Source organism: Mus musculus, chromosome 9 (assembly GCF_000001635.26).
Source record: "Mus musculus strain C57BL/6J chromosome 9, GRCm38.p6 C57BL/6J".
Classification (NCBI taxonomy): domain Eukaryota; kingdom Metazoa; phylum Chordata; class Mammalia; order Rodentia; family Muridae; genus Mus; species Mus musculus.
In genome coordinates, this window is record NC_000075.6 from 48,375,359 (window position 1) to 48,396,727 (window position 21,369).

Genomic DNA, 21,369 nt, shown 5'->3' on the forward strand with positions numbered 1-21,369 from the left:
GGACTTGGAAAGGCATCCTGAAGTCTATCAGAAGAGAGAAGAGAACTGCTATGGTCATCCATCTCTCCATCCTCAACCTCCTTTGATATGAAGAAACATAGCAGATGAGCACAGGCAGGGTGAACAATGGACACACCTCAACCTTGGCTGCTAACCAAGAGAGAAAGTCCTGAGGAGTCAGCTTATGTACATCAACAGTCATGCATGCCCTGGTTTCAGAAGCAGCAGGCACCCTTGGGCATAAAGAACACAGTGTACTTTGTACATGGTGGCTACAGCAACTGGGAGACACTGGTGGTAGCTTCTGTTCAGATCAGTTCTATTCTTGAAAGATGCCATTTCCTCTGAAAGAGCAAGGTGTAATACTGTCACCTGCTACCTCCAAACCGTGACCTGGGGGGGGGGGGCGTGCGGGAGCTGTCCCAGGGTGACCAGTCGAAGTCTGCGTGTTTTGTCTTTGTTCCTGTTTTGAGTGAACATGTGACTCACAGCTGACCCTTTAATATTTTGACAGATGAGAAAACCTGACACTTGGCAATCAATCAGGTGAGGAGCCAACACAAATCCACAGCACCATGAGCTTCCATGGCACTGTCCTGAAATGCGTGTCCTAACAAAGTGTCCTTGGTCTGGATGTCATCTGCCTCACTGGAACGTGTTAGGTAGGATCTGACCAGGAACTCTCACCTTGCCGAGGAAACCTGCTATGGTATGACGTTGTTGAATGACTCACAGAACTATCATGGGTAACTAACATACTACTTCCTATACAACATAAGGATTTCAAGATGGTTTTCCTGACTTCCCCCATTGCACTTTTCAGGCCTTTCTTGTGCATTTGACTTTAGCACGGACTAGGCACACTGGACAGCACCTGTACTGTTTTGTATAGAATATACCATTATCAATCCCAAAATGAAGCCATCTAGAAAGGCAGAGGAGAAAAGCACACATTCCTATGAGTGGGGCAAATAACAGGTCCAGATGTGCAGAGCCTTAGCAATATGACTTTTAAAAATGAAGTCATTGTGGTTTGTTTTTTGTTTTTTAAGATAATCAAGGCCATAACTCTTTTCCAGGAGCTCTTTATCCTGAGGAATATGAAGCCAGCAGTCAAGTTAGTTATGTACAAAGAAATATTATTGTGAAAATTAATAAAAGTGAAGTAGAATTGATTTCTTGTACTTCCAATTCCTCTAAAAAAAGTTTTATAAAGTGATTTTTTTATTAGATATTTTCTTTATTTACATTTCAAATGCTATCCCGAAAGTTCCCTATACCCTCCCCCACCCTGCTCCCCTACCCACCCACTCCTACTTCTTGGCCCTGGCGTTCCCCTGTACTGGGGCATATAAAGTTTGCAATACCAAGGGGCCTCTCTTCGCAGTAATGGCCGACTAGGTCATCTTCTGCTACATATGCAGCTAGAGACACGAGTTCTGGGGGTACTGGTTAGTTCATATTGTTGTTCCACCTGTAGGGTTGCAGACCCCTTCAGCTCCTTGGGTGCTTTCTCTAGCTTCTCCACTGGGGGCCCTGTGTTCCATCCTATAGATGTCTGTGAGCATCCACTTCTGTATTTGCCAGGCAAGAGACAACTAGCTATATCAGGGTCCCTTCAGCAAAATCTTGCTGGCATATGCAATAGTGTCTGGGTTTGGTGGCTGATTATGGGATGGATCCCTGGGTAGGGTAGTCTCTGTTTAGTCCATCCTTTTGTCTTAGCTCCAAACTTTGTCTGTAACTCCTTTCATGAGTATTTTGTTCCCTATTCTAAGGAGGAATGCAGTATCCACACGTTGGTCTTCCCTCTTCTTGATTTTCTTGTGTTTTGCAAATTGTATCTTGGGTATTCTAAGTTTCTGGGCTAATATCCACTTATCAGTGAGTGCATATCTAATGACTTCTTTTGTGATTGGGTTGCCTCACTAAGGATGATATCCTCCAGATATCATCCACTTGCCCAAGAATTTCATAAATTCATTGTTTTTAATAGCTGAGTAGTAGAGCATGTGTTCTTATTACCAGTTGGAACATCTTCTGGGCATATGCCCAGGAGAGGTATTGCTGGATCTTCTGGTAGTATTATGTCCAATTTTCTGAGGAACGGCCAGTCTGACTTCCAGAGTGGTTGTGCAAGCTTGCAATCCCACCAGCAATGGAGGAGTGTTCCTCCTTCCCCATATCCTCGCCAGCATCTGCTCTTACCTGAATTTTTGATCTTAGCCATTCTGACTGGTGTGAGGTGGAATCTCAAGGTTGTTTTGATTTGCATTTCCCTGATGATTAAGGATGTAGAATATTTTTTCAGGTGCTTCTCAGCCCTTCGGTATTCCTCAGTTGAAAATTCTTTGTTTAGCTCTGTACCCCATTTTTAATGGGGTTATTTGAATTTCTGGAGTCTAGCTTCTTGAGCTCTTTGTATATATTGGATATTAGTCCCCTATCAGATTTAGGATTAGTAAAATTCCTTTCCCAGTCTGTTGGTGGCCTTTTTGTCTTATTGACAGTGTCTTTTGCCTTACAGAAGCTTTGCAATTTTATGAGGTCCCATTTGTCAATTCTTGATCTTACAGCACAAGCCATTGCTGTTCTGTTTAGGAATGTTTCCCCTGTGCCCATACCTTCAAGGCTTTCCCCCACTTTCTCCTCTATTAATTTCAGTGTCTCTGGTTTTATGTAGAGGTCTTTGATCCACTTAGACTTGAGCTTTGTACAAGGAGATGAGAATGGATCGATTCGAATTCTTCTACATGATAACCACCTGTTGTGCCAGCACCATTTGTTGAAAATGCTGTCTTCTTTCCACTGGATGGTTTTAGCTCCCTTGTCAGAGATCAAGTGACCATAGGTGTGTGGGTTCATTTCTGGGTCTTCAATTCTAATCCATTGATCTACCTGTCTGCCGCTGTACCAGTACCATGCAGTTTTTATCACAATTGCTCTGTAGTACAGCTTGATTTCAGGCATGGTAATTCCCCCAGAGGTTCTTTTATTGTTGAGAAGAGTTTTTGCTATCCTAGGTTTTTTGTTATTCCAGATGAATTTGAAAATTGCCCTTTCTAACTCAGTGCAGAATTGAGTTGGAATTTTGATGGGAATTGCATTGAATCTGTAGATTGCTTTCGGCAGGATAGCCATTTTTACTATATTTAATCCTGCCAATCCATGAGCATGGGAGATCTTTCCATCTTCTGAGATCTTCTTCAATTTCTTTCTTCAGAGACTCAAAGTTCTTTTTTTTTTTCTTTCCATTTTTTATTAGGTATTTAGCTCATTTACATTTCCAATGCTATACCAAAAGTCCCCCATACCCACCCACCCCCACTCCCCTACCCGCCCACTCCCCCTTTTTGGCCCTGGCGTTCCCCTGTTCTGGGGCATATAAAGTTTGTGTGTCCAATGGGCCTCTCTTTCCAGTGATGGCCGACTAGGCCATCTTTTGATACATATGCAGCTAGAGTCAAGAGCTCCGGGGTACTGGTTAGTTCATAATGTTGTTCCACCTATAGGGTTGCAGATCCCTTTAGCTCCTTGGGTACTTTCTCTAGCTCCTCCATTGGGAGCCCTGTGATCCATCCATTAGCTGACTGTGAGCATCCACTTCTGTGTTTGCTAGGCCCCGGCATAGTCTCACAAGAGACAGCTACATCTGGGTCCTTTCGATAAAATCTTGCTAGTGTATGCAATGGTGTCAGCGTTTGGATGCTGATTATGGGGTGGATCCCTGGATAAGGCAGTCTCTACATGGTCCATCCTTTCATCTCAGCTCCAAACTTTGTCTCTGTAACTCCTTCCAAGGGTGTTTTGTTCCCACTTCTAAGGAGGGGCATAGTGTCCACAATTCAGACTTCATTTTTCTTGAGTTTCATGTGTTTAGGAAATTGTATCTTATATCTTGGGTATCCTAGGTTTTGGGCTAATATCCACTTATCAGTGAGTACATATTGTGTGAGTTCCTTTGTGAATGTGTTACCTCACTCAGGATGATGCCCTCCAGGTCCATCCATTTGGCTAGGAATTTCATAAATTCATTCTTTTTAATAGCTGAGTAGTACTCCATTGTGTAGATGTACCACATTTTCTGTATCCATTCCTCTGTTGAGGGGCATCTGGGTTCTTTCCAGCTTCTGGCTATTATAAATAAGGCTGCTATGAACATAGTGGAGCATGTGTCCTTCTTACCAGTTGGGGCATATTCTGGGTATATGCCCAGGAGAGGTATTGCTGGATCCTCCGGTAGTACTATGTCCAATTTTCTGAGGAACCGCCAGACGGATTTCCAGAGTGGTTGTACAAGCCTGCAATCCCACCAACAATGGAGGAGTGTTCCTCTTTCTCCACATCCTCACCAGCATCTGCTGTCACCTGAATTTTTGATCTTAGACATTCTGACTGGTGTGAGGTGGAATCTCAGGGTTGTTTTGATTTGCATTTCCCTGATGATTAAGGATGTTGAACATTTTTTCAGGTGTTTCTCTGCCATTCGGTATTCCTCAGGTGAGAATTCTTTGTTCAGTTCTGAGCCCCATTTTTTAATGGGGTTATTTGATTTTCTGAAGTCCACCTTCTTGAGTTCTTTATATATGTTGGATATTAGTCCCCTATCTGATTTAGGATAGGTAAAGATCCTTTCCCAATCTGTTGGTGGTCTCTTTGTCTTATTGACTGTGTCTTTTGCCTTGCAGAAACTTTGGAGTTTCATTAGGTCCCATTTGTCAATTCTCGATCTTACAGCACAAGCCATTGCTGTTCTGTTCAGGAATTTTTCCCCTGTGCCCATATCTTCAAGGCTTTTCCCCACTTTCTCCTCTATAAGTTTCAGTGTCTCTGGTTTTATGTGAAGTTCTTTGATCCATTTAGATTTGACCTTAGTACAAGGAGATAAGTATGGATCGATTCACATTCTTCTACATGATAACAACCAGTTGTGCCAGCACCAATTGTTGAAAATGCTGTCTTTCTTCCACTGGATGGTTTTAGCTCCCTTGTCGAAGATCAAGTGACCATAGGTGTGTGGGTTCATTTCTGGGTCTTCAATTCTATTCCATTGGTCTACTTGTCTGTCTCTATACCAGTACCATGCAGTTTTTACCACAATTGCTCTGTAGTAAAGCTTTAGGTCAGGCATGGTGATTCCACCAGAGGTTCTTTTATCCTTGAGAAGAGTTTTTGCTATCCTAGGTTTTTTGTTATTCCAGATGAATTTGAAAATTGCTCCTTCTAATTCGTTGAAGAATTGAGTTGGAATTTTGATGGGGATTGCATTGAATCTGTAGATTGCTTTTGGCAAGATAGCCATTTTTACAATGTTGATCCTGCCAATCCATGAGCATGGGAGATCTTTCCATCTTCTGAGATCTTCTTTAATTTCTTTCTTCAGAGACTTGAAGTTTTTATCATACAGATCTTTCACTTCCTTAGTTAGAGTCACGCCGAGATATTTTATATTATTTGTGACTATTGAGAAGGGTGTTGTTTCCCTAATTTCTTTCTCAGCCTGTTTATTCTTTGTGTAGAGAAAGGCCATTGACTTGTTTGAGTTAATTTTATATCCAGCTACTTCACCGAAGCTGTTTATCAGGTTTAGGAGTTCTCTGGTGGAATTTTTAGGGTCACTTATATATACTATCATATCATCTGCAAAAAGTGATATTTTGACTTCCTCCTTTCCAATTTGTATCCCCTTGATCTCCTTTTGTTGTCGAATTGCTCTGGCTAATACTTCAAGTACTATGTTGAAAAGGTAGGGAGAAAGTGGGCAGCCTTGTCTAGTCTCTGATTTTAGTGGGATTGCTTCCAGCTTCTCTCCATTTACTTTGATGTTGGCTACTGGTTTGCTGTAGATTGCTTTTATCATGTTTAGGTATGGGCCTTGAATTCCTGATCTTTCCAGAACTTTTATCATGAATGGGTGTTGGATCTTGTCAAATGCTTTTTCTGCATCTAACGAGATGATCATGTGGTTTTGAGACTCGAAGTTCTTATCATACAGATCTTTCACTTCCTTAGTTAGAGTCACGCCAAGGTATTTTATATTATTTGTGACTATTGTGAAGGGTGTAAGGGTGTTGTTTCCCTAATTTCTTTCTCAGCCTGTTTATCCTTTGTGTAGAGAAAGGCCATTGATCTACAAATAGTGATATTTTGACTTCTTCCTTTCCAATTTGTACCCCCTTGATCTCCTTTTGCTGTTGAATTGCTCTGGCTAGGACTTCAAGTACTATATTGAATAGGAAGGGAGAAAGTGGGCAGCCTTGTCTAGTCCCTGATTTTAGTGGGATTATAAAATGATTTTTAACTTTCTGCTAGAAAATTCCCATCTCCATGACATAGCTGCATCTGGACCTGTTATTTGCCCCACGCCATATGAAGAATGTCTCATTTTCTCCTCTACCTTTCTACATGTTTCTTTTTTTTTAGAACATTTTGTACAAAATAGAATAGACCTGAGTGACTTATTATTATACGGTCATAGAACATCCCCCCTCTCTTTTTTATCTCTCTTCCTCCCATCTTACTTCCTTCCCTCTCCTTCCCTTCCTCTCCTCCTTCCCTCCTCCTCTCCTTCTTCCCTCCTTCCTCTTCTCCTTCCCTCCCTCCTCCCCTCCTTTCCTTCTTCCCTCCTTCCCTCCCTTCCTTCTTCCTGCCCTCACCACACTGTCTTAGAGTGTTTATCTTCTCCTGACTTTTTTCATCTACCTCTCTTCACAAAGCTCTTTTCCAGGTTTATTTTTGTTTGTTGTTACATTTTGTGCATGCGGGGGTGCCCACTACATATGTGCTACAGTGCATGTGTAGAGGTCAGAGGGCAACTTTCAGGAGTTGGTTCTTTCCTTCCATTAGTATGGGTGCTGGGGAACTGAACTGGGTGGCAACCTTGGTGACAGGCACCCTTACTTCTGAGCCATAGTCACAGCAAGTGTCCTCTGGAAGTCGGAGAGAAGCCTCAGCATCCCTTTGGGACCCTGTCGTACCATCTCTGGTAGGATGTTCCTTCCTTGCTAATTGCTCTTCCACCTCCAGGCTTCATGGTTACAAGGCCCACTCTCCTAACAAGCTCAATCCTGAAGGATAATCTTTGTCAGTTCTTTTCCTAAAACAAACAATTATGGTTTAAATGTACATGTGCTTCCTAGTGTTAGGTCGTTAGTGTGGGGAGCTGGGTTAATTTATGCAGAAACTGGACTGGACTTAAAACTACAGTCATTGTGCTTGTCCTCAGTGTACCAAAGTCTTTCACTCCTTATCTATATAAAGTATTTGGAATGGAGTCTACCTTGACATAGAGGTTTTCTCTGTTTCACTCACACCTTTAGATCATTCTGATGCATTTTCTAACAGGTAGTGCTGTATCTTAGAAGAGGGTCATTGCTTTTCAATGCCAGGAAATCTCAGGACACACAGATAACACAAAGGTCATCAGGCTAGAAAGTACATCCTCCCCCGCCTTCTGTCCATTCTGCCTCTGTGAGCACTCAGACCTCTGTGCCTCCTACAGAGATCTATACTGCCATTGAAGCACGTGCCATCATGCCCGGCCTCTTGTTGACTGCCTTGTTTTTTATTTAGGGTTATAATTGTAAGTAAGAGTCTGCAACTATCAGTCCAATGTTATCAAAAAGATACTATAAAGCAAAAAATAATTCCATAGCTCTAGTAACGTTTCCACTTGAAGACTAGGAACCCAAACTGGGTTGTTACTGCATCTCCCTGGACTGAGCTCGTCCTTTAACAAGAAGAGAATTTCAGAATCTTCCTCATCTTGTACTCCAGTCCAAAGTGGTGTCCAGGATCCTACCTCTAAAACCTAGGGCCTTCTGTCCTACTTCACTCTGTGAACTTGACACAGCCTAGAGTCATCTTAGAGAAAAAACAAACAAAAAAACAATGAGGGATTGAACAGATCAGATTATAGGCGTGCCTATGGAGGAGTTGTGTTATTAACTGATATTGTGTCGGGTCCTACTGTGGGGGCCACCATCCCTAGGCAGGTGGTCCTTGCAACATGAGAAAGCTGCTTGAGAAGGCAAGGAAGGAGCCGGAGAGTAAGCCAGCAAAAAGTAGTTCCCACCTCCTGGCTCCTGCCTTTCCTTCCTGTGTTGACTTCCCTCAGTGATGGACGCACACTACGAATGTAAGAAGAAACAGTAGTCCCTCCCACCTCCAGCCTATGTGACAGTGCTTTTGGTCAGAGCATTTTATCATCACGACAGTCAGAAACTGGAATGCCCTCCAAGCCTAGGGTGGAGGGCTTTCTAGAAATGGCAGCAGACACTATTTCCTTGAGGTCAAGTCTACATCTCTTAAGTAGGGACCTGGCTGCTCCAGGGCTTCTAAAAGGCAGTAACACAATAACCCATCTCCAGAACTTTCCAGGACAGTGTTTGCTCAGTTGCAAATAATACAAATCCCAGACTTCAAAAGCCCAGGCCCAGAGCAGGCAGGAGAAACCTAATCCATTTGTCTCTATAGTCTGCACCAGCCGGAGCTGCCTGGGCTATCGGGCCTGTGTTTCTTCTTCCTGCAGGTCTAAATCTTCATTCTAATCAGCCATGAACAGCCAGCTAAGTAAGAGCAGGACTTCCCTGCAGGGTTCTTTGAAGGACAGCAGCAATAGCTTTCACAAAAGGAGAGATTTGATTCCACATTACGAACCAGACAAAGTCATCCTGAGAGAAGTGATAAGTACTGTGGAGAAACACTGCACTTTAAACTACGCATCTTTTTATATTCCAAAATGGGATGCATGTTGTTAACATCTGCATCCAAGTGGTTCCACATTAGCCCATATTTTCTTCAAAAAAAAATGCATGATGCACTTATTTTATAATTACATAACTAAAAAGCCCTTAGTGGCAAAGAACTCCCCAAGGCACTCTCCAAGGACAAACAAGGCTTCTTAGAACTTCTAAAGTTAAATACCTCCTCTTTTATCTTGGGGATAACCAAGCAAACCCACATATAAAGTTTGATCCAAGATTGAACAGATGTCTAGGTGTTCAAACTCGCCTCCTGAGGTGCCGGGATCCTTGAGAGTTGTTCAAGAAACCAACCACATCACATTCTGAACAAGCAGATCCATCTACATGCTTAGGAGGTTAAGAGACCTTTCCAGAATGAGAGAAAACCCAAGACGCATGCTGTGAATATTGAAATTTTCTAAGTTCACGGAGTTGAAACAAAAGCCATGTAGACCTCCTGGTTCATTTCCTGGATTCATAGGAGATGAAATGTCATCACAAACAACATGATGACTCGTGTGGAACATATAGGGCTGGCTTTGTATAATTTTGAGCTTCACACATTTGAGAATTCAAGAGCTAACATTCTTCTCCCTGAAATTTCTACATTAGTTACTCTGGGGTGTTGCTGCTATGATAAAATGCTTGACACAAAGAACTTGAAGGAGGAAACTTTTCTTTTCTTTTTTATTAGATATTTTCTTTACTTACATTTAAAATGTTATTCCCTTTCCTAGTTTCCTCTCTGAAAATCCCTTATCCTCTCCCCCTCCCCTGCTCCCCAACCCACCCACTCCCATTCCTGGCCCTGGCATTCCCCTATACTGGGGCATAGAATCTTCACAGGACCAAGGGCCTCTCCTCCCATTGATGACCGACTAGGCCATCCTCAGCTACATATGCAGCTAGAGCCGTGAGTCTCTCCATGTGTTTTCTTTAATTGGTGGTTTAGTCCCAGGGAGCTCTGGGGGTACTGGTTAGTTCATATTGTTGTTCCTTCTATGGGGCTGTAAACCCCTTCAGCTCCTTGGGTACTTTCTCTAGCTCCTTCATTGGGGACCCTGTGCTCTGCCCAATGGATAACTGTGAGCATCTACTTCTGTATTAGTCAGGTACTGGCAGAGCCTCTCAGGACACAGCTATATCAGGCTCCTGTCATCAAGCTCTTTTTGGCATCTGCAATAGTGCCTGAGTTTGGTGGTTGTTTATGGGATGGATCCCCAGGTGGGGCAGTTTCTGGATGGTCATTGCTTCAGTCTCTGCTCCGAATTTTGTCTCTGCAACTCCTTTCATGGGTATTTTGTCCCCTCCTTCTAAGAAGGATCAAAGTATCCACACTTTGGTCTTCCTTCTTCTTGATTTTCATGTGTTTTGCAAATTGTATCTTGGGTATTCTGAGCTTCTGGGCTAATAATATCCACTTATCAGTGAGTGAATATCATGTGTGTTCTTTTGTGATTGGGTTGCCTCACTTAGGATGATATCCTCCAGATCTATCCATTTGTCTAAAAATGTCATGAATTCGTCGTTTTTAATAGCTGAGTAGTACTCCATTGTATAAATGTACCATATTTTCTGTATCCATCCCTCTGTTGAGGAGCATCTGGGTTCTTTCCAGCTTCTTGCTATTATAAATAAGACTGCCATGAACATAGTAGAGCATGTGTCCTTTTTACAACTTGGAGCATCTTCTGGGTATATGCCCAGGAGTGGTATTGCTGGATCTTCCGGTAGTACTATGTCCAATTTTCTGAGGAACTGCCAGACTGATTTCCAGAGTGGTTGTACCAGCTTGCAATCCCACCAGCAATGGAGGAGTGTTCGTCTTTCTCCACATCCTTGCCAGCATCTGCTGTCACCTAAGCTTTGATCTTAGCTATTCTGACTGGTGTGAGGTGGAATTCTCAGGGTTGTTTTGATTTGCATTTCCCTGATGACTAAGGATGTTCAACATTTTTTTAAGGTGCTTCTCAGCCCTTCTGTATTCCTCAGTTGAGAATTCTTTGTTTAGCTCAGTACCCCATTTTTAATAGGGTTATTTGGTTTTTTGGAGTCTAACTTCTTGAGTTCTTTATATATATTGGATATTAGCCCCCTAATGGATGTAGGATTGGTAAGGATCTTTTCCCAATCTGTTGGTTGCCGTTTTGTTTTATTGACAGTGTTCTTTGCCTTGCAGAAGCTTTGCAATTTTATGAGGTCCCATTTGCTGATTCTTGATCTTACAGCACAAGCCATTGCTGTTCTGTTCAGGAATCTTTACCCTGTGCCCGTATCTTTGAGGCTCTTCCCCACTTTCTCCTCAATAAGTTTCAGCGTCTCTGGTTTTCCAGTAGCCAACATCAAACTAAATGGAGAGAAACTGGAAGCAATCCTACTAAAATCAGGGACTAGACAAGGCTGCCCACTCCCTACCTATTCAATATAGTACTTCAAGTCCCAACTATAGCAACTAGACAACAAAAGACGATCAAAGGGATACAAATTGAAAAGGAAGAAGCCAAAATATCACTATTTGCAGATCATATGATAGTATATATAAGTGACCCCAAAAATTCCACCAGAAAACTCCTAAACCCGATAAACAACTTCAGTGAAGTAGCTCGATATAAAATTAACTCAAACAAATCAGTGGCCTTTCTCTACACAAAGGATAAATAGGCTGAGAAAGAAATTAGGGAAACCACACCCTTACACCCTTCACAATAGTCACAAATAATATAAAATACCTTGGTGTGACTCTAACTAAGGAAGTGAAAGATTTGTATGCTAAGAACTTCAAGTCTCTGAAGAAAGAAATTGAAGATCTCAGAAGATGGAAAGATCTCCCATGCTCATGTATTGGCAGGATTAATATAGTAAAAATGGCTATCCTGCCAAAAGCAATCTACAGATTCAATGCAATTCCCATCAAAATTTCCAACTCAATTCTGCACTGAGTTAGAAAGGGCAATTTGCAAATTCATCTGAAATAATAAAAAACCTAGGATAGCAAAAACTATTCTCAACAATAAAGAACTTCTGGTGGAATCACCATCCCTGACCTCAAGCTGTACTATAGAGCAATTGTGATAAAAAACTGCATGGTATTGGTACAGTGACAGATAGATAGATCAATAGAATAGAATTGAAGACCCAGAAATAAACCCACACCCCTATGGTCACTTGATCTTTGACAAAGGATCTAAAACCATCCAGTGGAAAGAAGACAGCATTTTCAACAAATGGTGCTGGTTCCACTGGCGGTCAGCATGTAGAAGAAGGTAAATCGATCCATTCTTATCTCCTTGTACAAAGCTCAAGTCTAAGTGGATCAAGGAAACTTTTCTTCTAATCCATTGGTTCATACTCACTTGGGCCCATGTCTCTGGATCTGGCGTGAGCCAGGACATGAAGGCAGAGGAGCTTCCTCATGGCCTCTAGGAATCAGAGAAGAAGAGGGTGAATACAGGAGATGCTAGGGCAAGATAGAGCCATAAGGATGCAGAGATAGAGACTTTTTAAGCATAATGGCAATAAATAAGCAGTCCCTGGGAGCAACCTGAACTTGCTCATGTCATGTACGTTTGAGTGTAGAAAGTGCTCTGCATGACAGAGATAATGAAAACAGGAACCTGGGATTCACCTTGTTTTGGACCACACTTGATGACCTTGGTAAATGATTAAAATTCTCTCTTTACTCTTGGTTCATGGAGCCAGGAAGACCTAGTATGCCTGTCTCATAAAACTGATGTCAGTTAACATTGCCAATGTCTATATGACTAAAGCCCATTAAATCTGTAATGACTCATGGGACCTGGGATCTTGGGAAGTGGTTGCCACCTGCCTTCCCAGGAGTAGCTAAACCAAAACCACTGCAAATACTTTCCCTTTTTATTGACTCCTTTAGAGCCCAGTTGAGGGATCCAGACCTAGCTACATAAAGTCAAAAGTCATCCTATGGAAGCGAGGTATTGTTACCATTCATTTGCTAGAACATTTTTGATTTGTTTTTGTTTTTCGAGACAGGGTTTCTCTGTATAGCCCTGGCTGTCCTGGAACTCACTTTTGTAGACCAGGCTGGCCTTGAACTCAGAAATCCGCCTGCCTCTGCCTCCCAAGTGCTGGGATTAAAGGCGTGAGCCACCATTTGTTAGAACATGACTAACATGCTGAAAAGTCTTCATTTTCTTTCTGAAAGAATCTAGCTTGTTGGGGTTTATGTTGTTTTGTTTTGTTGTTGTTAGGATTAGGCGGGTAAAGTGACAAGAACTGGAGTCTGAGGCTAGCCTGACTCTTAAAAAAAAAAAAAAAAACAGCAAGAAGATGGGAAGCTTGGTGACCTGCTCCAATGCACATAAGCTCTTAGAAAGGGCCATGTAAGCAAGATTTCTGAAAGGGGCCCTGTTAGGGTCCAGGAAATAGCCACACAAAGCACTCAGACACCAACCTCAGTCTGGTATCAGGACTTGGGATCCAAAAGCTGCCACCCAAGGCAGTCCTCGGAAACCAGTTTTTACATAGGGAAAACAAGGAAGCGGTGCATTTGCCACATTTACAACTCTTAGGCAATCTAGACCAAGCATCACTGTCTGACCTTTAAGCTGATAGGCTGGGACAAGAGGCTAGGAGGCTAGGGGAATCTCTAAAGTCCACGAGGCTCTGGGACAGAGTTTAACAGCAAGATGTTTTTGCTAGGCCAAGGAACAATAAATCAAGTAGCTATGAGCTACAAAGGTCGAAGGAATGTGGCAGAGCTATTGTTTTATTATTTATTTTATTATTAACAGGCCCCACAAGACCAACTGCTGTTTCCTATGGGCCCTATGCATGTGTCTGAAGCACCTACCTGCTCTTCCTGGGACTCTATCAGAACAAGAACACAAATCCAATTGCTTTGGAACATGTGACTCCGTCCTCCGCTTGGTCTGAGGTATGGTCACTGTTACTGTTTGCTCTCCATTATATTTGAGAGGGTTCCCCTTCAATCCCCATTTTTGCCCAGCATGTACTGTTTACGGGATAACGTGCATTTTCATGGATCTTCACAGCAATGCTCAGATAGGGGTTCAACCTTCCATGGAATTATTTACTGTCTGCTTGTCGGACTCAAACCCCCTGATGTTTCAGTCCATTGTGACCACTCCATGTGCTGTGCAGAGTATTCTGTCCTTCATTTCAGACCCTGCCTGACTTGGTCACTGCAGTTTGTCAACCAAATTCCTGCTTAGGGTGAAGGGCATGAATCCCACTGGAAAGTAGCTCGTTCCCTCTGCCCTGCAGCTTGTACCTGTGTTATGTTTTGGTGCAGGAAAGCTGTACACTGGCAGCACTGCCCTGGCCACAGAAGCAGGCTCTCCACCAAGCTCATCCAGTTTCTTGAAATGAGACCAAAACGAGCCTTTAGATTAAAGGTATGAAAATCACTGAGGTTGAGAGGCGGGGCAATATTCGTTCCTGGGTGCTGAATCCTTTGGTGTCTAAACTGGGATCCAGGACAGAGGGGTGCTTCTAAGAAGAAAGTTTTGAGAAGTAGAAAGTTTTGTAAGAGTGGTATTCAAGCAAAATGATACGTTTTTCTTACAATCCTGGGCTGACATCCACTATCTATATGCTGACCAGTATCCCTCCCCGGGTTATCAAACCTAAAGAAACAAACTCAGAGTTTCAGATCAAAGACAAATGTCCATATAAACTGGGGGGCAGGGGGGTGTGTAGGCACAGGGGGAAGGATAGGCACGGGGAGGGGGGGACTGCCTAAAGTTTCAAAAAATTTAAAAATAACGCAATACATATGAGTTTTAATGTATTTCTTTTTAAGGCTGAGAGGTGCCAGAAAAACTAGCAATATGGGGAAGGGATCATATGAAGGCTGGTGGACTAGCTTCTACTAGAAGTTCACGTGGTTCTTAGAGTCAGTGTTTGTAAAGAATTAAGAGTCCATAAAGTGTCCTGCCTACTTCCTGCTCTTGGTGTCTTGGCTGGTGGTAGGCTCTAAGCTGATGGCTAAGGGAGTGACTGAAGCTGGAGGTTGTGGGAGGGGAAGCCCAGAGGACCAAGATGTCACCTTGGGAATAATTAAGGAGCAAAGTACCCAGGGGCTGTGACTCTTTTGCATGAAAAGCTTCCTGTTTCATTTTGTGATAAGCTTCTGTAATTGTCTTGTAGGATTTGAACCATGAAAACGCTGGCCAGTCGTAAGTCACTGTGGATGCTGCTTTTTATAGTCATCTTCTGGGTCTCTTTTACAGTTTTCAGAAACCCTGTGAAGGTAAGAGTTGATCTCATTTCCTGTTTTGCTTGAAATTGTGTGCCTAGAAACTGATGTAGTTCACAGTGTTTAACACAGCAATGTCTGAGGAAAGGGATTTACAAACCTTCGTGTGTAAGGTGGGATGCGAGGCAGAGGATACTTCTCACAGATAGGAAATCGTGAGGGGTGGAAAGCTTTATAAGACAGTCGTGTGTGTGTGTGTGTGTGTGTGTGTGTGTGTGTGTGTGTGTGTCTGTGTGTCTGTGTGTCTGTGTGTCTGTGTGTCTGTGTGTGTGTGTGTCTGAGTCTGTGTATGTGTGTCTGCGTGTGTGTGTGTGTCTGTGTGTGTGTGTGTCTGTGTGTGTCTGTGTGTGTCTGTGTGTGTCTGTGTGTCTGAGTCTGTGTATGTGTGTCTGTGTGTGTGTGTGTGTGTGTGTGTCTGAGTCTGTGTATGTGTGTCTGCGTGTGTGTGTGTGTGTGTGTGTGTGTGTCTGTGTGTGTGCGTGTCTGTGTGTGTCTGTGTATGTCTGTGTGTCTGTGTCTGTGTGTCTGTGTGTGTGTGTGTGTGTATGTGTGTGTGTCTGTGTGTGTGCGTGTCTCTGTGTGTCTGTGTATGTCTGTGTGTCTGAGTCTGTGTATGTGTGTCTGTGTGTGTGTGTGTGTGTGTGTGTGTGTGTGTGTGTGTGTGTGTGTGTGCTTGCACAGACCTTGGCTGCTTGCATGTGAATGTGTTACTGTCTCACGTCATCCACATCCTGTGCTTGCACGTGCTTTATGGAAGCGTCTGAAGAAGGAATGTGTTCATTTCTAGGTACTGAAACAGGCCTGCCTTTTAAACACTGTGGATAATTGTGAGTGGCAAGTGTTTTCCCCCCTCCAGTACCAGGCTGTCTAAATATCTATTCAAATATTTGTGTGCTGTTTCCGACTGTGTGCAGTTTCTGACCTCACAGCTGTTTTTTTTATAAGGCTTATGTTTCAGTGTGGAGCTGTTGGCTTTGTTGCTGCTGTTTGATTTCCCTCTTCCATTGGTTGCTTCTCAGCTTTGGAGTTGAGGTTTTGTTGCTGGTGGCTAGTTGCTTTTATGTGTTTGTCTGCAGGATTTTGTTTTGTGTTTTGATACGTGGTTTCACCCCGTAGCACAGGTTAGCCCGTCTCTGACAGACACTACAGCTCAAGCTGAGATCACACTTGGAGCTGTCCAGCTTCAGATCTCACTGCTCTTAGGGAATTGCCTTATTACAAATATTTTTGGTTATAGATTATCATTATTGTCTCACAAGAATTGGACTCATGCAAAATATTTTGGCTTTACCAAAGATTCTAATTAGTGACTGATGACAATGATCCATTATCATTGCTTCGTTTGACATGCTTGAATATTTTTAAATATCTTTTCAAACAATAGAGACAGTCCAAATAAGTATCTGCCATGTGCCCAATGCTTTTCTAATGCCCCCCATATGTCCTAGTTAGGGTGTCTATTGCTGTGGCGAAAAACGCCATGGCCAAAAGCAAGTTGGCAAAGAAAGGGTTTATTGGGCTCACACTTCCACATCATAGTTCATCACTGACGGGAATCAGGATGGGAACTCAAACAGGGCAGGAACCTGGAGGCAGGAGCTGATGCAGACGCCATGGAGGGATGTTACTTACTGGCTTGCTCTACATGGCTTGCTTAGCTTTCTTTCTTATAGAACTCAGAACCATCAGCCCAGGGATGACTCCACCCACCATGGACTGAGCCTTCCCACATCAATCACTAATTAAGAAAATGCCCCACAGGCTTATGTACAGCCTGCTCTTATGGAACTGAGGCTCCCACCTCTCTGATAACTATAGCTTGTGTCAAGTTGACATAAAATTATTCAGCACACCGTGTTATTCCACAGTCCTCGAAACAACCATTTAAGGCACCTGACAGTGAGTTGGCAAAACAGATTCACAGCTATGTGAGTGCAGGGCTAATAGAGACACAAATTAATAGAGATTGTGTCAGATCACCTGGAGCTGGAGTTACAAGTGGTTGTTAGCCATGGGAAATTGAACTCGGGTTCTGTTTAGGAGCAGCAAGAACTCTTGACTGCAAGGAAATTGTTGCAGCCTCACATCACCACCATTTTGAAGACGATTCTAGCTATTTGGGGTTGAATGGGCTTTCCAAAATAAGTCATTGGAAAGCAGAGTAATACTGACAGTTTTTAAACAAAGCTGCCTGTGTGTGAAATTTTATGACCACAAAGTATCAGGCATATAAGATTTCTGTACCTCTCATTGGTATATAGAAAACAAAAGTTTGTTAACCTACCAAAACTTGTTACATTAAATAGAAACTTTTTTTCTTTGTTCTCTATTCTACTTCTTGCCCATTAGCTACGGACCATGTTCAAGTTGCCTGTGTCCTTCAATCGCTGGAACTTGGTCATGGGACCCTCATGCCCTGCAGTGCCTCTGAACCTACCAGTTTCACCAAAAGAGACAGAACTGAGAATCAGGGAGGTCCTGGAGAAACTAGACAAACAGATCCCTCCCAGACCCTTCACCCACCTCAACTACACCACAAGCGCCACACACAGTACAGCCACCATCCTCAACCCTCGGGATACACACTGTGTGGGGGACCAGCTGGACATCCTGGTAGAGGCTAGAGACCACCTAGGAAACAGGAAGGGGTATGGTGGGGACTTCATGAGGGCCAGGATGTTCTCCCCAGCCCTGAAGGCAGGAGCTTCTGGAAAGGTGACAGACTTCAACAATGGCACTTACCTCGTCAGCTTCACTCTGTTCTGGGAGGGCACGGTCTCCCTGTCTATCCTGCTCATGCACCCCAGTGAAGGGGTGTCAGCTCTCTGGAGATCAAGGAAACAGGGCTACGACAGAATCATCTTCTCAGGCCAGTTTGTCAGTGGTGCTTCTCAGGTCCACACTGAATGTGCCCTGGTTCTAAATTCAAGTGTTGAGCTGTGCCAGTATCTGGATGCCCAGGACCAAGAAGCTTTCTACTGTGTGAAGCCTCCAAATGTGCCCTGTGCAGCTCTCACCTACATGCAGTCAAAGAACAAGGATGTTTCCTATCTTAGCCAACAAGAAAGGAGCCTCTTTGAAAGGTAAATAAGTACCATTTCACATTTCCGAGGTGGAAGTGGTAATTTCGTCTGCAGGGAATGTATTCTAAGCACATTAACTTAGGGCTCTATGGGAAGAGCTCCTTTATGAGAAGGGAGCAAGGAACTCATTCACAGTATCCATTCTCCAAGAGCCCTCTGACTTTTATTTTTAAGATTTATTTATTTATGTTATTTATATTCAGACACACCAGAAGAAGGTATCAGATCCCATTACAGATGGTTGTGAGCCACCATGTGGTTGCTGGGAATTGAACTCAGGACCTCTGCAAGAGCAGTCAGTGCTCTTAACCACTGAGCCATCTCTCCAGCCTGAGTCCTCAGACCTTTAGGATAGGTAATCCTTATTGATGACCCCCAAAACATGTGTTAAGTAAAAACGAAAAGAATGAGAAGTATGTGTGTGTGTGTGTGTGTGTGTGTGTGTGTGTGTGTGTGTGTGTGTGTGTGTGTTCTAATACATTCTGTGTCTCCATGCACTGCCTTGCACACAAACTCTGGGTCCCTGCCTACTATGGACCAAGAAATGAATAAAAGAAACTTACTAAGTGGCCTGAAATTCTAGATGGGAAAGTTGTATTATCACTGAGAACTCACAGAAGGACTAGCCAATCTGGGATCTGGAGTGTTGTCTGAGTTGAAGCCACTGTATATTAATTTCTGTGCTTGTCTCTTTAAGGTCAAATATAGCTGTGGAGATTATGGAAAAATCCAATGCGATTAGTGTCTCCAAATGCAACAGTAAGTGGTCCTGTGCTGGTGGGGGATGAGTTACACTGAACCTATTTAAAGGTCCTTCCCTTTCTGTTGGACTTGGTCACTGTCTCAGTTCTTGTAAGGCGGGCCAAGGCACAAAGTCCATGAATGAGCAAATGAGTGTGATCACTAGAACTTTGGTTAGGTGCTTTAGCAGCCACACCTGTCAGCAATCTGCTCATCAGGCTGAAGGTCACCTGTCCATCTAAGTCTTTACATAGTTCCTCATCTTCCCCTACCCTCTTTACATCCTTCCTTGGGATATCACTTATGATGTCTCCAATGTGACATCGACTGCCATCCCTAATACCAACTTACACCATGCTTCTCTCAGTTTTTGAAGACTTTTTTTTTTAACAAAGAAGAACTTCCACGTGTGTATTCACTACTTGTTCTTGCATTGTGTTTTTATTATGAGCAGCTCACAAACCCCACCTAAAGTGACTTCGGGCAGCAGTATCTTTGTCTCTCTAGGTTCACCATGAAAAGCTTGCTAATTGCTAAGACAGTGTTCCACTGAAAACCTTTCCATTGAAGGAAAGTGTGTTTCTGATTGCAGAAGTGATATGTAGTACTTACCCAGCATGCAAAAAGCTCAAGGCTGGACCCCCCCCTCCCCAGCCCCACATAAACACACAACTATGATTGTCAGACCCTGCAAATAGAGGCAGGAAGATGAAGTATTCAAGACCATCCTCAGCTGCATAGCAAGTTGAAGGCAAGCCTAGGCTACATTAGACCCTGTCTCAAAGACACAGAGAGACAGACTTACAGAGGGAAAGAGAGAGAGAAGGCGTTAAGATACTAATTTAGCCTTTTGGAGTGGTGAATAATTGCAACCCCAGTTCTGCCCCCTCACCATCCTAGGCCCCCATTCTTTGTATTACTCAGTGACTATGATTGAAGTTATGGTCCTCCTTGGACCGCCAGGCTACTCTCCAGAACACAGCTACTATCGATACACAGGGACAATTTCTAAGCCAAGTTCATCCTGCCTTTATCTCAGAGTTCATACTTTAATGATGACATTTCAGACACTGAGATCACGTGACAATCTCTGACACAAAGTGGGATAAAATAGTAGTGGGATAGTCATTATGCGTTCGTTCTCCACCTATACAAGAATTGATGAAGTCAGTCTCATGACAAGGCCATCAAACACTTAAATTTTACTTTGTAAGGCCTTTTGTATTCTGAGAGGGAAAAAACCCATGTCGTTTCATGTTTTGGGAACTATTAAAAAAGAAAACCACCAACTCTTGCTCTCCTGCCACCCGCAACTTTCTATCGAGCCCCAACAGTGACATCCACCCCAAGGTCGGCTGTCACAACGCCCGTCAACCTAGCAAAAACAAAACTCTAGAAGTTTATAATTAACCAAACAGATTTATGTATCAATAAATTCTCAATTCACAAGATGTCAATACAATAATTTCAGAACCAATTGATAACAATAAAAGCTGCCCAGCTAGATTAAACAAATATCTTAATTATTTTATCTTTTAATATCATAACTACCTGTGGCTAATTAAAGCCATGATGGTTCATGGTTGTTGTTGTTGTTGTTTTTTCCTGTTTGTCTGTTTTTATCTTGGCCTCTTCCTCTCTCTTGAGATGCTCTCTGCCTCTGTAACTCTTAGCTCCACCTCTCTTTCCCTGTCCAATCACAGGCCTCTTACTGTCCTGATATTTTAGTGTGAATGGACAGGGAAAATCTTGACACATATCATCCTTTCTATTTAAATAAAAAATGAAATAAAACCAAAAGAAACCCTTTTCTTTCAAAATATAGTTTGAGCACAACTATTATCATTTTGTAATTTATAAGGTACAAGATAGACCTAACAGCTAGTCTATCATATTTGTCATTAGGATAGAACAATGTCAAATGTCCTAGCTTTAAAGACTTATCATTTTATACCTGACTTATGTCTTGGCTTTAGATTGTATGTCATTTGAAAACCATCCTCTCAAATCTGTTCTCTCAGAGTACATAGTCTGGGTCGGCTATGAGACTATGTCGTTTTTTAACCCTGTCAGAATGTCACAGTTTCATAATTAACACTAACAGGTATCAATTAGAAGACACACATCAGAGGAAAGTTTTACTGAGAATAAATACTCCATTCTAAAAATTCTTTAATAAACTTTTTATTGTCACCCCCATATACACGCCTATCCAACGGGCTCTTTGAAAAAGATGGAAGGCACTTTATAAACACAGACGAACAGACCTGGTGTTTTAGAAGACCTGTCTTTCTGATTCCTTAGCAGACACAGCTCCAGTGAAGGAGAAATGCAAGCTCGGGATGGTATCTGCAATCCCTAGTGGGCACGTCTGGAAAAACGCATGGACTCCTGCCTCCTGCAGTCTGGCTCCAATCAAAATGAAAGACTGCCTGAGGGGAAAATTTATCTATCTAATGGGTGATTCCACAATCCGCCAGTGGATGGAATACTTCAAAAGCAAAGTCAACAGTATGTCTCAGTATAAGCTATTCAAGGCTCTTTC

General features: G+C 42.8%; 1 protein-coding gene across 24 annotated transcripts in view; it reads left to right on the top strand.

The window, feature by feature from the left end:
- Nucleotides 1-21,369, top strand: part of Nxpe4 (neurexophilin and PC-esterase domain family, member 4) — a 238,022-nt gene that overhangs the window by 213,355 nt on the left and 3,298 nt on the right. For 12 of the 24 annotated variants that reach the window (XM_017313380.2, XM_017313377.2, XM_030244370.1 and 9 more), the window contains 7 exons: nt 515-709; nt 13,514-13,656; nt 14,035-14,137; nt 14,892-14,994; nt 17,350-18,083; nt 18,781-18,842; nt 21,129-21,335. In XM_017313380.2, coding sequence (XP_017168869.1) covers nt 14,902-14,994; nt 17,350-18,083; nt 18,781-18,842; nt 21,129-21,335 — 1,096 coding nt within the window. In that variant the 5' untranslated portion in view covers nt 515-709; nt 13,514-13,656; nt 14,035-14,137; nt 14,892-14,901. Of the gene's footprint in view, nt 1-514; nt 747-13,513; nt 13,657-14,034; nt 14,138-14,891; nt 14,995-17,349; nt 18,084-18,780; nt 18,843-21,128; nt 21,336-21,369 lie in introns of all 24 variants that reach the window. The other 12 variants (XM_030244373.1, XM_017313379.2, XM_030244374.1 and 9 more) reach the window with 4 other exon arrangements.